At 37.2% G+C, this 17,101-nt stretch overlaps 1 protein-coding gene across 1 annotated transcript in view; it reads left to right on the top strand.

Annotated features, from left to right (window-relative positions):
* ALK (ALK receptor tyrosine kinase) overlaps positions 1 to 17,101 on the top strand; it is a 173,473-nt gene that overhangs the window by 128,166 nt on the left and 28,206 nt on the right. Inside the window, exons 12-15 of the mRNA XM_058170106.1 lie at positions 5,133 to 5,315; positions 10,309 to 10,410; positions 11,395 to 11,547; positions 11,912 to 12,019. Coding sequence (XP_058026089.1) covers positions 5,133 to 5,315; positions 10,309 to 10,410; positions 11,395 to 11,547; positions 11,912 to 12,019 — 546 coding nt within the window. The remainder of the gene's footprint in view (positions 1 to 5,132; positions 5,316 to 10,308; positions 10,411 to 11,394; positions 11,548 to 11,911; positions 12,020 to 17,101) is intronic.

Consider the following 17,101-nt stretch of genomic DNA (forward strand, 5'->3'; position numbering starts at 1 on the left):
ACAAGTGCCTGAGCTTTTTAGAATTGGATAACATCAAGCATGGCCAAGTGTAAAAAGTGATTAGTAAAGATATACATCCAAAGAGTGACAAAATTGAATGGAAGAAACAACATCAAAGCCATGAATACCTGGACCATAACTGTGATACAGTAAAACTGCTAGAATTATTAACTGAACATAAGCTGAGCAAGACAGTTTGGACCAAAACACAAGAAAACCAAGACTATTCACTATGCATTACATCCCCATAGTGATATTGATAGATTATTCCTGCCCTGCAGCAATGGAGGCAGAGATTTATTTCAAGGCCAATGAACTGTCAAAAAAGAAAAGTATACATCAGCTGACTATGTGAAAAACAGCCAAGAACAAGTATTGATGCAAGTCAAAAATTGGAACTGCTGAATATGCAAAACCAAAACATGAATATTGAAACAATGTAATAAAATTAGTCACAGATTGCTGGCAAGGGAAAACATTGCATAGTCAATCTCTACAAAAGACAGCGAGCAAAGTGGATAAAGGATAAAACCTGTCAATAGCTTACAGTTGGAACATTAAGAAAAGAAACTGAAAGCTAGATTTTGGTTGGTCAAGACCAAGCTATATATACCAATGCAATTAAGGCTAGAACTTTAAAATTGTCAAAGAAGCAGAAGAAACAGTAAATCACATCCTTAGCTTGTGCAAGAAGATGCACAAACTAATTGTAAACAATGATATGACCCAGTTGCCAAAAATAATTTATTGGAACATCTGTAAAAATTATCATGTGCCCGATACTGAAAAACTGTTGGGACTATAGAATTGAAATGTAGTTAAAAATGAGCAGGTCAAAATATTGTGAGATTTCTGTATACAAACTGGAACACTCTTGGCTTATGACACAGATTTAACAGTGGTTGAAAAGAAGAAAGTGTGGATAACTGATGTGGCAATACCAGGGAATAATAGAATAGAAGACAAAGAATTGGAGATGTATGGCATAAACCAGCATGATGACCCCCATGGTCAATAGCACACTGGGTGCTATACCCAAAAATCTTGGATGGCACTTCGAAAATTTGCACATTGACAAAAAATTCCAACTGTCAAATACAAAAGGCCACACTGCTTGGATCAGCACATATATGATACATTGTAACATCCTAGTTTCTTGGGAAGAACTTGATGCATATGAACATAAAAGAACGTATGTGTATGAAGACCTAATGAACTGACAGATGTGATTTCACGTGATTATGAACAAGACAGCTTTATCTGAAACAGCTTACACCCTGCAGTGATATCTGTAACACTATCAAACATCCACATCTGCCTACTCCAGCTCCTTCGGAAGGAGTCAATAGGTAGACAAAATTTCCAAATCCAATCTGAACATCTGGCTGACTGTGTAACAAACCACAGTAACTGCAGAATAAAAGAGAAAGAACTAGAGAAAATCACAAAATATAAAGATCTACAAATAGAAGTAGCAAAACTGTGGGAAAAGAAAGCAAAGGTAGTACAAACAGTGGGCAGCTGGGGTGCAGTCCAAAACAACTAGAGCAGGGATGTCAATCTTGCATCGTCACGGCAGCATCACGTGACGTATTGTGACTTATTTCTCCTTTGCTAAACCGGGTGTGGCCATGGCCAGCGCGTGACACATCCAGCCTGCAGTTTGCGAGTTTGACAGCCCTGATCTAAAGCATCGCTTGAACACCATCAACATTGAAATCACCATCAGTCAATTGCAAAAAGTAGCATTACTTGGAACAGAACATATCCTGCGATGATACCTTTAACACCATCAAACAACAACATCTTGAGAAGGGCTCAAGGTGGACAAAAATGCCAAATCCAGTGTAAAATTCTGACTGACTTTGCAATATCATCATCATCATCATCATCATCATCATCATCACTTAGTTGATACTTAGGATGCTGGCAGCAACCCTTATCAACCATTAGCGCCAGTCGATGATATTTGTGATGCATTTTTGAATGTTCAATTGACTGAGTTTCATGTTTAATGAATAAAGTTAATAATAATAATAATAATAATAATAATAATAATAATAATAATAATAATAATAATAATAATAATAATAATAATAATATTCCAAAAGGTAGCTTTACTCACAATCTCATCTTACATCTTGTGATGATAACATTTAACATCATCAAACATCAACATCTGCCTATTCCAGGTCCTTAGGAAGGACTCGATAGGTTGATAAAAATGCCAAATCCAGTCTAAACATCTGGCTGACTGTGCCATGAACCATAATAATAATAGCAACCCCAAAGAGAAAAGGTTGAAAAAATATAAGCATGATATTGCTAGGAAAACTGGGAAAAATTTATTATGCAATTTCTGTTCCCTGTTAAGCAGACTTTTTTTAAAAAAACAAAAAACCTGCGATGCTATTTATTACATCTCTTGTCAATGCTGAATGGCATATAATTATTTCATGGGAATATAGTTAGAAACAGGTTTTACGCCTTTAAGTCTGCTTTGTACTAATCCAGTGCCCCCCTCAGATGTATTTAATTGTATTTCCAGAATACCTCAAGCCCAAGGGTTTGCCTCTTTATAAATATCAAGACAGCTGCTCCTATGAGCCTTAGACAGATCAGATTGTGATAATGTTTCAGAGCATCAGTGAGTGATGTTTTGTTACTTATTTTAATTTCTAATGCCATATTTCACATTATTTTTTTTTCCAATGACAGCTTGCATAAACATTTTAAAAACAATGTGTAAAATGTTATTTCTAAATCATTTGCATAAAAATACATCAAAATGAAAACAAATGAAATGGGCTAAAAATAAGTAGAGGGATAGCAACAAAGAATAATAAAACAGCAGGAGTGAACAGACTCAAAAGTGTAATTAAAAACCCATAATGCGGGACTAAGTAGCAAAAAACAGAAATTAAGTTACACGGTTTAGGAGCATTAAAATGTACTATATTTATCACAAAAGGAAAACAAATCCAAATGTCAGGAAAAGTAGATAAAAAACTATAACTCTACATAATGCGCATTTTCCCATTTAGTTAGGATTACAATTGCTTGTTGACACTGTTCCTTGCAATTTTCTCTTCTGTGTGTATGTGAGAAAAAGGAACAGACTTGTATTTATAGGTGTCTACTTTTGCCAACAGGAAAAAAAGAATACAAAAATACTTTTCAGTGTTCTCTAGATAAACCATATGACTGATCATTCGTTTTAGGGGAATGAAAAATCCTTCCACTTCTTAATTTCTCAACCCCTCTTCAGCAGCAACCATAGTGAAAAAGTTCACTAGAAAAAGTTGCTGTATGATCATTTGCTTTGGGATTTAAGTGAAGCAGACCTCCTGGAAATTTCAGGACCCTGGAGACATTCCCAAATAACCTTTATCCACCTTAACAACAAAAGAAGTCCAAAAAAAATCACACTTGGCTCATGAGCATTTCTCCCAAATTCTCTTCTCTTTTGAAAGCATTTCTATAGGAAATTCTCTTTTATTATCTAGAATAAGACCCATAGAGGAACAAAAAATGATGTTATCACCCATTCACCTTAGGTAGGAGGAAATATAAAGAGCATGGGGAAAGCATCAAATTATTACCGAAAGATCATTTGTTCTGAGCTCCCTCTAACCTACACCTTTCTTAATTCTATTGTACAATTTAGGGTCAAGGGATCTACTAGATATTAGAGCATTAAGTTGTTTGTGAAAATTGTGTAGGGTAGGGGACAGCAACTTGAGTTCCTATATTCCTACATGTTATCGTTGTCATCCCCCATCACTCCCATTTTGTTGTTGTTATTTTTTTGGCAACACTCAGTTTTGTAGCTGAAAATTGGTGGCGTCATAATTCTGAAATAAAAACCATTCAGAAACTTTGCTATAAACTTAAAATCCTACAGTTACTTCATTTTTAAAACTTAGTATAGTCCTAGAGCTCAAGTCATAGATTCTCAGACAATTTGTGTCCTCATCATGCCCATTACAGCCTCAGATAATCTCCAAACAATGCAAATTTTAGCTATCAAAATATTTGGTCCAATCTGTTTGGTGGCTTTCAAAAATTTCCCATTAGTGGTTTATCTGCTCTTTGGAAGTAGCAAGAACTGAATCTTGGTTCATCTGAATGACAAACCTGAATTTTGGCACCCTATTTTTTCTCCCTTGAAAGTCCTATTTCCAAATGCACCAACTATACATGTGTGCTGGGAACAGGAGACATTATAAGTTTCCTCATATTGATTATTTCAGTACCAAGGAACACACCACACACACACACACACACACACACACACAAACTAACAATAGACTTGGTCTAAGAAATTCAATTCCTGAAACAGACAAAATGTGTTTTACTCAGATTTAATATTTTACATGTACTTATACACTAATTAGAGGGCCTTTATTTCTCACATACCAAGGAGATATAATGTCAGTTTTGGAAGGCAATTTTCTTTTTGCTTCTTAACTGCCACATATTTTAGCTGGGAAAGTTGGGAGGGGGTTGTTGTTGGAGCGGTAGAAAGTTAGTCCTAACAACATTCCGTATTCAAGGACATCCTACGTCTGATGGAGACTGCCTGAAGATTGTATCCAGTTGAGTGTGAAGAGTTGATTGGACAATGTGATGAACTTGTGAGTGTGGGGCAGGGCTGTGAACTGTCAACTGGGTGTGGAAAACCTGGAAGCTTTCAGTTTCGGGTTTTCCCAGCTGTGCCAATTTGACATCTCTAATAAATTGGAACTTTGAGGAACCTCAAGCCTCAGAGCTTTATTTCGTTGGGGGTGTTCCTTGGATCCCTGACATATAAATTATTTGAATAGATATATTTATAGATAGGGCCATATTCGATAAATCTAACTGGCTCAGTAACATCATATAGACTTTTTCCAGTATGTGTATATCCTACTGCTGTGTAATCTATACTGTAGATAAACAGAATTAGGTTTAAGAGTTTAGGTTTTGTTGTCTTGAGAGAATGCATACCATACTAAAAATGTTTAGGCTTTCTTAGGAAATCTGTACAAACTCTTCCTATGGGAAGCTTGATCTCATCCTGATTGTCAGTGCCTTCTAGGGCACTACAACAAATACTTATGCAAGTTCTTTTTCCTTCTGTTGAATTGCAGGTGGTGGAGGCGGCTGGAATGATAACACTTCCCTCCTCTGGTCAGGAAAATCGTTGCTGGAAGGCGCTACCGGAGGAAAATCCTGCCCCCAAGCCATGAAGAAGTGGGGGTGGGAGACAAGAGGGGGTTTCGGAGGGGGTGGAGGGGGGTGCTCCTCAGGTGGAGGAGGCGGAGGATATATAGGTAAAGTGGCTTTGTGTTCAAGGTGTCCCTTTCCCTCCCTTAGTGCTAATACTCAGCAAAATCTTGAAATATTTTTTTCCTATAATTGACATATCTATATTTACCTTGACATCTATCTTTATATTCAGTTTTTCATAATGCTGCATATTTATACAGGGTGTCCAAGAATCTGCATGGTTGAATTATAGCAATTTATCCATTGCTAGATTTTAAATTCTGTAGATAATCTTGGCTAAAAGGGAAGGAAGGACAGCTGTGAGGAGCTTCTGTTCTTCCAAAGGGAAAAAAAGCACGTCACTTGTCACAGCTGGACACTAAGATGCGTAAGTATGGTGGAAAGTGATCCTCAATGTTCTTTGCTTTCCAATTTCAAATTGTGCAATGGCCATTGTGCAAAAAATGGAAATCTACAAGAAATTATACCTGATTGATTTCAACTATACATTTTTGGATTTTTATTAACAAACAATGACTTGGAAAAATCGTATGCAGAATTCTTGATCCCTGTGTATATTTTGCCTTTTACTACTAGATGAATATTGTCAAATATATTTTAATGAAAAGAACCCAGAGAAAAATCAACTTTTATGTGTGTGTTTATGAAGGTTGGTGTATATCCCCATGGTGAAAGAGAGACATTTATTTGGCATTACTTTGTGGCATTAAATCTCTGCAAATTACACTACTATCTCTGTCAAACTGCTAAAATACCCCTTGGCATTAGTGCAAGTCCAAATCTGTGGCATAGTCAATGTGGCAGAATGCTTGACAAAAGTATTCAAATGCATCATATTTGGTGAAAAGAAAAGGCTCATGAGGACATGCCATCAACCTTCAAGATTCTGCTGCAAATGTTTAAAAGATGGTGAAGTTTGCTTTTTGTTCCTTAACATTACAAAAGAACGAATCACACAAACCATTGGGTGGTATGGATGTGGTGGTGTCAAAGAACTGTTTTCATTAAGAGGTTGTTTTTTTTACCATGAATATCCCTCAGCTCAAAGTTCAAGAGATTAAGCAAATAAATCAGACCTCTTATCTTCCTTGCAAATGGAAGTGCCATCAGAATAGAAGACTTACAAGAATAGGTCTTAGTATTACTGAGTCTTAGACACTCCCTAGCTTAAAATGGCCTTCTCGAGGAAAACAAAATTTTTGCAAAAAAATTGTCTTCAATCACTTTGAGCATCCTGAATCCCACTTCTTCTCACTTATAGGTAAATTATGATATTTTACTTTACTAACATCTTTGACTACAAGTGAGGTAGATGTGGTGACTACCGTGTTTGTATTATAATGAGATGTTTTAAGTTGATCGTTTGTATACCAGAATGTGAGGACCAGTTCAGGTCCATATCAAATACATAGCAATCTATGATGTTCAGAAGAACTTACAGAAAATCCTGTTCTTGGCACATTGTTGAGTGATGCAAATGGTACAGATGACCTTTTACACCAAACTGAAAGCACATTACAGTAACTCTATCATGGTAATCAGCTCTTCACAAATATATTTGAGAATCTCAAAGGAAACTAATAAATATTTACAGCAATTAATTTAACTGCATACATATTACATAAATACATCTAGCACTCAAAAGACATTTTGGATTATAATTGCCAATAATCAGGAGAGATGTTATAACTCAAAAAACTTATCAACAGTCTCTCATATGTACATACCTTCTCTTGGAAAAAATAGAATGATATCTCATCTATGAATATTTAAATTTACCAATGATTTAGTTATGTATTCTACTCTTGAAAGAGCAACTGGGACTGGTTGAATGATTGGTTGGTAGATTGGTTGGCTTGAACAAAAATTAGAATAGAGTAGAACAGAATAGAACAGAATAGAACCATTTATTTATTAATTAATTAATCCAATTTCTTTTAGTTCAACTCCCTGCTTAGTCAGGAAACCCTATACCATAGGGTTAAATAAATTATTATTATTATTATTTATTTGATTTTTATACCGCCCTTCTCCCGAAGGACTCAGGGCGGTGTACAGGCAAAAGTAAAAACAGACAATACAATATACAATTTAAAATGCAAATTAAAAAACTTATTATAATTGGCCTAAAACTTTAAAATATATAAAAACTAAAACCCCATTTAAAAATTAGTAGTAGAAAATTTAAAATCAATAAAATTTAAGCCAGCCCCGCGCGAATGAAAAGATATGTCTTCAGTTCGCGGCGAAAGGTCCGAAGGTCAGGTATTTGGCGTAATCCCGGGGGAAACTCGTTACAGAGTGTGGGAGCCCCCACAGAGAAGGACCTTCCCCTGGGGGCTGCCAGCCGACATTGCTTGGCGGACGGCACCCTGAGAAGTCCCTCTCTGTGAGAGCATACGGGTCGGTGGGAGGCATGTGGTAACAGCAGGCGGTCCCGTAAGTACCCAGGCCCTAAGCCATGGAGCGCTTTAAAGGTCGTAACCAAAACCTTAAAGTGCACCCGAAAGGCCACAGGTAGCCAGTGCAGTCTGCGCAGGAGCGGTGTTACATGGGAGCTACGCGTAGCTCCCTCTATCACCCGCGCAGCTGCATTCTGGACTAACTGAAGCCTCCGAGTGCACCTCAAGGGGAGCCCCATGTAGAGAGCATTACAATAATCCAAGCGAGAGGTAACGAGCGCATGAGTGACTGTGCACAAGGCATCCCGATCAAGGAAGGGGCGCAACTGCCGAACCAGGCGAACCTGGTGGAAGGCCCTCCTGGAGACGGCCGTCAAATGATCTTCAAACGACAGCCGTTCATCCAGGAGGACACCTAAGTTGTGCACCCTATCCTTTGGGGCCAATAACTCGCCTCCAACAGTCAGCTGCGGCTGCAGCTGACTGAATCGGGATGCCGGCATCCACAGCCACTCCGTCTTGGAGGGATTAAGCTTGAGCCTGTTTCTCCCCATCCAGACCCGTACGGCTTCCAAACACCGGGACAGCACTTCAACAACTTCATTGGGGTGGCCCGGGGTGGAAAAGTACAGCTGGGTGTCATCAGCGTACAGCTGGTATCTCACCCCAAAGCCACTGATGATCTCACCCAACGGCTTCATATAGATGTTGAACAGAAGGGGCGAGAGGATCGACCCCTGCGGCACCCCACAAGTGAGGCACCTTGCGGTCGACCTCTGCCCCCCTGTCAACACCGTCTGCGACCGCTCGGAGAGATAGGAGGAGAACCACCGATACATGGTGCCTCCCACTCCCAATCCCCCCAACCGGCGCAGCAAGATACCATGGTCGATGGTATCAAAAGCCGCTGAGAGGTCTAATAGGACCAGGGCAGAGGAATAACCCCTGTCCCTGGCCCTCCAGAGATCATCCACCAACGCGACCAAAGCTGTCTCCGTGCTGTATCCGGGTCGGAAGCCGGACTGGAACGGGTCTAGATAGACGGCTTCATCCAGGTATTGGGGTAGCTGTCACGCCACAGCACTCTCTACAACCTTCGCAACGAAGCGAAGGTTGGAGACTGGACGATAATTACCCAAAATAGCTGGGTCCAGGGAGGGCTTCTTGAGGAGGGGTCTCACCACCGCCTCTTTCAAGGCGGCAGGGAAAACCCCTTCCAACAAAGAAGCGTTGATAATCCTCTGGAGCCAGCCTCGTGTCACCTCCTGAGTGGCCAGTACCAGCCAGGAAGGACACGGGTCCAGTAAACATGTAGTGGCGTGAATAAACAATAAACAATAAGATATGAATGCACAGTTTCATAACCCAGTTTAACATTGGCTGCCATTTCAGAATGACCATATTTATCCATAAGTTTCTATACTGGAGAGATTGTTGTAGACTGAATAAACTAATAAAAGAATAGTTCCCTAATTATTATTACTTGCTGTGTATAGCTTAACTTTTGCATATCATGATATTTTCAGTCTTTCATTCAAATGGCTGTACAGAGATTATGTTATGTCTTTTTTTTTCTAATTTGTCATCTTTTTGGCTGGGACATTGCCATAATGTTCATCTACTTCATTAATAACCCAAAAGTCTTGTTAAAATGAGATTCTGAATGTTAGAGCTTAAAAAACAATTAAGCTGCAACCATATGGAATTTTTTGGATATTTTGCCAGACGTATGCTTTCTTCTCTGTTAGATGCTTTTTTTTTTTTTTGGACTGTTGATCACTGGTATAATTTATTTACCTGCATTTGAAAAATACCAAAAAGGTAGCCATGTTGCATGAAAAAATATTTTGTGTCACCTGAAAGATATATTGTGGCATAACTTTAGTAGGTCAGACCACTTAATCAGATCTATTCCCACTGGTGATGAATAGACAAAGCATGTTTGAAGTATAAACAAATTCTTGAATAAGTACTTTCTAGTGCTCCAAAGTTGAGTTTATATATGTATTCCAATTGGCCAAATGTATGTGTATTAAGTACAAGAATTTTATAAATCTATGGTAAGACTAAAATAATCCTTCTTTGATTGTTCAGAGTGAACAATCAAAAGAGAAAGTTACACAGAGGCCCTGACCTCATTGCTCTGTTATTGGAGAGGGAACTCACAAACCTTCATGTACTTAGAGTTCCTGATCACAAGAGGTTTCTTAAGATGATCACTTTAATTGAAGTTGGAATACCCAAAGTGAATTATCAAAACATCCTGTGATTTTTTTCCTGAGTGATATCATTTTTAATATGTGGCAACTTATGGTATCTAGTGATCTGTTATCACTATGCCAATGGACCATTATATCTATTGAATTTAATTCTATATTCATTTGTATTCAAAATATAATTTTATCTCTTATACTAATTGGCCTTTTGGCCTCATAATCCCAAAAGATGATGAGTTGTATTTTTTCAACATTCATGAAGATGTATTTATATCAGATTACTCACATAAAGCTCACACACAAAGGTATGCTACAATGTATTATTTAATTTTAAAGTGCTGCAAGAGATTTTGTTGCTCTTTGATGTGCATTAGTGGAATACATACAAAAATTATTTAAGATATTTTTCAATTCCATAGGTGGCAATGCAGCAGAACAAAATGACCCAGAGATGGATGGAGAGGATGGTGTATCCTTTATTAATAGCCAGTATGGTTCACTCTTTACTCCTGCGTTAAAAGGTATTTTCAGTTATTTATTTTATCACATGTACAGATAGAATATTGGCAGTATGTCTTCTGAAACAGCTTAAAAACATTCCATGTTAAATTACACATTGTAAAAACTTCTTAGGAAGGTATTAAGTTCTACATTCCTAGAGAACCATCTTTTCTAAACTGATGCTCTTTAGATGTTCTGACTACTATTCTCCTAATACTGAATTCATTTCAGCAAATATTCTGGTTAGGAACTATAATTCTAACATGACTGAGGCAATACCATGTTGGGGGAGTGATCTCCAATCTGGAGCAATTTATTTATTCAAACCAATTCAATTCAAACCAAGTATCTTCCAGTAAAGGTGGAAAAGGGAGTGGGACTAATTTTGCATCTCCTCTTCTGCATATGTATCCTTACGATTTATATTTTTTGTTTCCTGTATCCTTACAATTTATATTGATTGTTTCCTGGTGTGATTCGATTGCTTATTTGTACCCTATGACTATCATTAAGTGTTGTACCTTATGATTCTTGACGAATGTATCTTTTCTTTTTACGTACACTGAGAACATATGTACAATTTGTCACACAAAGAAAGATTCCTTGTGTGTCCAATCACACTTGGCCAATAAAGAATTCATTCTATCTATCTATCTATCTATCTATCTATCTATCTATCTATCTATCTATCTATCTATCTATCTATCTATCTATCTATCTATCTAATGTGCATTTTTAGTAAAATCCATAGACAAAAAGAATCACATGAAAATATAATTTGGGCATAAATCATATGTGCAAGTAGCAATATTATACTACTGAAAATATTGGGAAGCTATTCCGGCTTTCACCCCCACCCTGCCTCTTCCGATAACCAAAGCTATTTGACCCTATCAGTTTTGCTGGTAGTTTCACAATTATCCTACTTACTGGTTTTTTATTTAGGGTGAATCTTTGACCTACAGGTATTATCCAAATCAATAATTCTTTCATCTACTCTCTAGTGACAGAGGGGCATGGTGAAGTCAGCATTAAGCTATATTTGAACTGCAGTCATTGTGATCATGATATGTGCCACGGAGATTTGAAGACTCAGGAAATTGTTTGCATTTGTGGCTATGGATACGTGTTGGCTAATGATGGTGTCTCTTGCATAGGTAAGACACTGCATAACAAACATTAATTCTTTTGCTCTCTGATTATGTTGGATTACCCCCAATCAAATTCCATTGCTGATTTTGGATTCTGATTACAGTGGCAAAACAAATTTTTAGGGTAGCTCATTGTGGAAGTTTAATTGATCATTTGTGCAACTGTACTAATTCTAGCTCTCTTGCAAATATTTAGATACTATCTCCACATGGCACTACATTTTTAAATGTGTGCATCCAAGACATGTCTTTTACTAGTCCAAAATATGTCGGTCCATGGTTTTCGACAGATATAGGTTGTTTTAAAAATGGGAAAGTAACAGGAAGAGAAATTGAAAACAACTAATGTGTTGTCATGTTTATATTCCAGATGAACTGATCCTGCCCACCAAGAATCCTCCTCTTTCTTTGGTCTTGTCAGTAGTGACTTCAGCTCTGGTTGCTGGTCTTATTCTAGCCTTCTCAGCGGTTATGATAGGTGAGTTCTTTGTTCACACCCAATGTATAAATTATCCACACAACTCATTGACTGACTGACCAACTGGCTGATTAATTGATTGATTATGTGCCATCAAGTTGGTGTTGACTCTTAGTGACAACAATCTTCTCCAGGATGATCTGTCCCCAAATAAGATCTTCAGAACTCCCAATGGTATACCTATTGCCACGATAATTGAGTCCCTCCATCTTTCTGCTGGACAGCAACTTCTCTTTCCTTCCTCTTTTCCCAGGATTATGGGCTACTCGAGGAAGTCTTGGCATAGCACATTCACAATATGTAATTTGAGACTGGTCATTTGTATCTCAAGTGAGAATTCTACATTGAGTTTTTCTTTGGTTTGTTTGTTTCCTTTGCTATCTGTGATATCTTCAAGTGTCTTCTCCAACATCAAAATTCAAAAGTGTCAATGCTCTTTTCATTCTACTTTTACACAGTTCAGTTTTGTGGAACATTGTACAATAGTGTGGAGTCTGTTAAGTCTCCTTTCTCTGGTATTGTATATAGACTCACCTCTTCCAATCTGTTGCCTACTATGTTACTCTCCACATTTGCTGGCATAATTAAGTTAGAACCTTTATTGATTTTTCTTCCATTGCTTGCCATATTTTTACAGATATTCTATCAATTCCTTTAGCCTTCCACCTTGTTAATGACTGGGATGCTGATCTAACATCATCTTCTAGTGCTAGAGGTAAAAAAGGAATATCTTCTAAGATATCTTGCATATTGATATCTTTACTGTACAGAATTTCAATAAACACCTTCCATCTTTGTTCGATCTAATTTAAAGCAATTACTACCTGTCCATTGACATTCTTTAGTGTACCAATCCCAAGTTGAAACCTTCTCCCTGAGTTTGGAGATCTTTTGGAAGACTTTCCTTGTTTTTCCATGTCTGTTTCCATCTTGAATGTCTTTACAGATGACACTGTAATACTACTTCTTATCTCTTCTAACATCACTCTGAAAGTCTTTTTTCTTTCTAAGATTTTTGTCTTTCTTGGCTTTGACTTCTTTTTTTCTCCTTGGCAATTCCCATTGTCTGTTCTGACATGCTGTATGCTTTCTTCTGTTTCTTGATCTTTGGCAGTCTCTCATTCATCCTTAATAACTGCTTTGATTTCATTCCATAGTTTCTATCAATGAGGTTTCCTATCAATGAGGTTCAGGACTACAAAACGATTCGTGTTGTTCTCCTTGAAAATGGTGAGTATCTAGTCAAGATCCTATCGTGGAAACTGTCTGGCTTTGTTCTACTACTTTATCTTGATTTGGAACATCAACATGTTTCTCAATTAGTCCCTAGGCACAACATTGCTATTATAACTGAGCCTTTCTATCTTTTTTTATTAATAATATAATCAGGTTTTTGTATCTGGTGACGTCCATGTATGTAACCATTCTTTCGGTTGTTTCAAGAACTGTTAGCAATACAGAAACAAATCAGTCAGACTGATAAGTCATTCTCCTACTTTTTTCTGTTTCCTAGGCTATATAGTCCTATTTTTCCTCTTTACTATTTCTAACTTTGGATTTCAGTCTCTCCAACCACAAAGAGACATCTTGTTTGCATATGTTCTGTTAATTCTAGCTTAAATTTGACCATAAAATTCATCAACCACCTCTTCTTCTGCATCAGTGGTTGGGAAATAAACTTGGATAATCAATGTATGCCAAATCTAATTAATATTGTTTGGGCATTGACTGCATTGTACCATTTACTGTCTTTGCTATATCTTTCTGGACCATGAAAGGGGTACTGATTCTTCTTTGTTTTTCATATCCTGTGTAATGAACAATATGGACTTCTGACTGAAAGTATCCAATTCCGATCCATTTCAATTAGTTCACACCTAAGATGACAGTCTCTGGTAGATACATTTCATCTTCCATTGTGCAGAGTTTCCCCATGGTCAAGTTTCTTACATTCCACATTTCCACTGTGATTTTGCAATTGCAACTTCAGATATTTTTCTGCATGCAACATCAGCAACTAGACATCCCTAAAGCTTTACTATAACTGCATAAGCACATTATTACTCTGAAAGATCTTCAGTTGTTCCTCGGTAATATGGTGAATGCCAGCTGACTCAAGGGGCCCATCATTTGGCACTATATTGTCAGTTATTTTATTTTGTATGGTTTTCTTGATCAAATATAGGAGTGTATTTACAGGCATGTATTTATAATTGCCTTCTCCCATGCTGTATGCAACGGATGCCTTTGCAATTGTTACTAAATAATCATTTGCCTTCCTGCTTACTTTAACTAGTCACCTGGGATGATGTTCATAGCTTGGGTGACCCTATTGGGAGTCTATATTCTTGGCATACATTCCTGGTGTTCTCTGCTTATCCCTTCCTGGAACATACACTTACCCCTGCCACAATAAGGCACCAAAGCAGGACTTAAGGAGGCAGAGACATTTCCTCCTATGTATCAACTGTGTAACCTGGTGCCCTCAAGCCAAACTAGGAATATGGGCAGGCTTGGTTATAGTTCTGTGATCCCAACGCATTTTAATGGCATAAGGTTGGTAAGGCTGCTTCATTTACTAAATGACATGAAAAAGTATTTATTTCAATTGTTTTAAAATATTGATGCAAGTTAGATGCCATTGGATCTGCCCTTTGGAACATCTTAACACACACACACCCCAAAGTGAGGTCATCTCCAACCCTCCTCACCTTCCATGAGAGCTTAAAGACCTTGGCTAGGAGGTCCAATGAGGGGTTTCACATTGTGGGTGGCTGATAGATTAACAATAAATCCCACCCCTCTTCTCATTATATTCCCTCCCTCCCCATCTTTTTAGCTAGGTTGATTTTTTTATACTATTGTATTTATATTATTCAGTTTTATACAGGTCTATATTTTAATATTGTAAGCTGCTCAGAGTTAGGGTGCGGTAAGATAGGCGGCCAATGAATTTTATAAATAAATAAGTAGAAGCAGATTGTTTTCAGGAGGATTCAACCTTGATTTGCCATTTATTCTAGGATGCTGCCTTATACCGAAACAAATCAGTACTATATGTACCAATGTAATTATCTACATAGTGAAGGGATTCTTAATCGCATGGATTAAGTATTCCAAAACTTAAGGCTAAAGTTCCTCATCTCCTACTCAAGACTTAGCTCTTCTGGTTTCACATATAGAAAATTCAATAGTCAGCAGGCTTTTAAATGAGATTGATAACATAGGCATTGTTTCTTTGGCGGGTACCATATTATTTATGCAGTACATTCAGTAAGCTATCTGATGTGTTTATGTATGAGCTGTGTTCATGATTTCATGTCAGCTAACTTTAGGAATGTATGATAGAAGCAGCAGCATTGTTGGAAGTAAAATTGTGAATAACTGTTTTCAAACCCTTCAGATATATTCTTCGCTGTGATCCTTGTAACATTATGCAGAACAGGCCAGCTCTGTAATTCTTATTATTGTGGCTGGGAAGGTGAGAATAAGCAATAAAGATTTGATTAGGATCATCGTATGAATTCATTAGAGAGGCAAGATTCAAACCTGGAAAAATATGGTCTTGTTATTTTGAACCACAGAATGTGATTCCTGGACTAGATCATGCATAGAATAGAATAGAATAGAATTTTATTGGCCAAGTGTGATTGGACACACAAGGAATTTGTCTTGGTGCATATGCTTTCAGTGTACATAAAAGAAAAGATACGTTCATCAAGGTACGTTCATGCGACCTGATAGACAGCCATTTCTTCTCCAAACAGGCAATAGATTAGATGGAAATTTCTGGAGTCAGAGTAAATACAATAATTAACAGATACCTTTTAATTATCTTTTTAGAAATTAAAAAACCCCATTATATATGTGTGTGCGGATTGCTATATTTTCTAGCCGCTTTCCCTTTCCCCTTCCCAAAGACATTAACTTCTTATACTCTCATTACAAGATTCTGAATGAATATTTTATTTGACTTTTAAAAGCCATCATCCCTGTATTGGGAAAATTATAATTGGTTTCTCAAATCCAGTCCTACATCTTGCACACAGCTTAGTAATTTATCTGTTGAAACAGAAATAACGTCACTGCAGCAAAATCTACAATACAGCACAGGGTTAAACTTCCCAGAATCAAGAACGTGCTGTGGGAAATTTTGTGCCCAGTTCCAATTACTCTTTTAAAGTAACTTTTTACATGTCCAATTAATTTTGATCTACACTCTGCCCCTCCACCATTCCCACCCACCCCATACAGCATGTATTGCTCCCACAGGATTTTGAAAGGTTAGAACAGAGACTGGCTAAAATCTGAAGTCCATATAAAGTTATTTATTTCCTTTTTAAAAAAAAACTTAAGAGCTTCACAAAGGCAAAATAATGTTGGAAAACTAGCAATGAAAATAGGCTCTAAAATAGATTTTTTAAAATACTGATGTTATTTACACACATGTCCTTATTTTGTGTTTTGTATGAATCATTTCAACATTCAGATAAGAAAACATGAAAATTGTAGAAGGGGGTTCAATTCAAACCTTTGCAGGTATTGTCTGCCCTCACAAAGCAGGAATACCATTTCAGTTTTGCTAACAGGGGAGAATGCTTTTTAGGAAAGGACGTGGTTTATTCATCCTGCAACAGATTTGCATCTTTTTAAGGCTGTTTTATTTTTCAGAAGAGACCAAATTTAAAATATTAGTGATAGTTAATATCTCCTGTTAACCTGATAAACATATAAAGGTATCCAGGGCCCAATACAATTTTGAGACAATCTTGGGAACAATCATTAAATAATTGGAATGATAAGCATTAAAAAAATTTAACTGCACTGCAAGACAGACAGACAGCATCATCTTATCCTAAGCACTCCAGGACTGTGTATAGGTACTCCTCAACTTACGATCAAAATTGAGCCCAAAATTTATGTTGTTAACTGAGGCATTTGTTAAGTGAGTTTTACCCCATTTTATGACCTTTCATGCCACTGTTGTTAAGTGAATCACTGCAGTTGATAAGTTAGTAACCCAGTTGTTAAATGAATCTGACTTTGCATGTCAGAAGGTTGCAAAAGGTGATCTCATGACCT

Source organism: Ahaetulla prasina, chromosome 1 (assembly GCF_028640845.1).
Source record: "Ahaetulla prasina isolate Xishuangbanna chromosome 1, ASM2864084v1, whole genome shotgun sequence".
Classification (NCBI taxonomy): domain Eukaryota; kingdom Metazoa; phylum Chordata; class Lepidosauria; order Squamata; family Colubridae; genus Ahaetulla; species Ahaetulla prasina.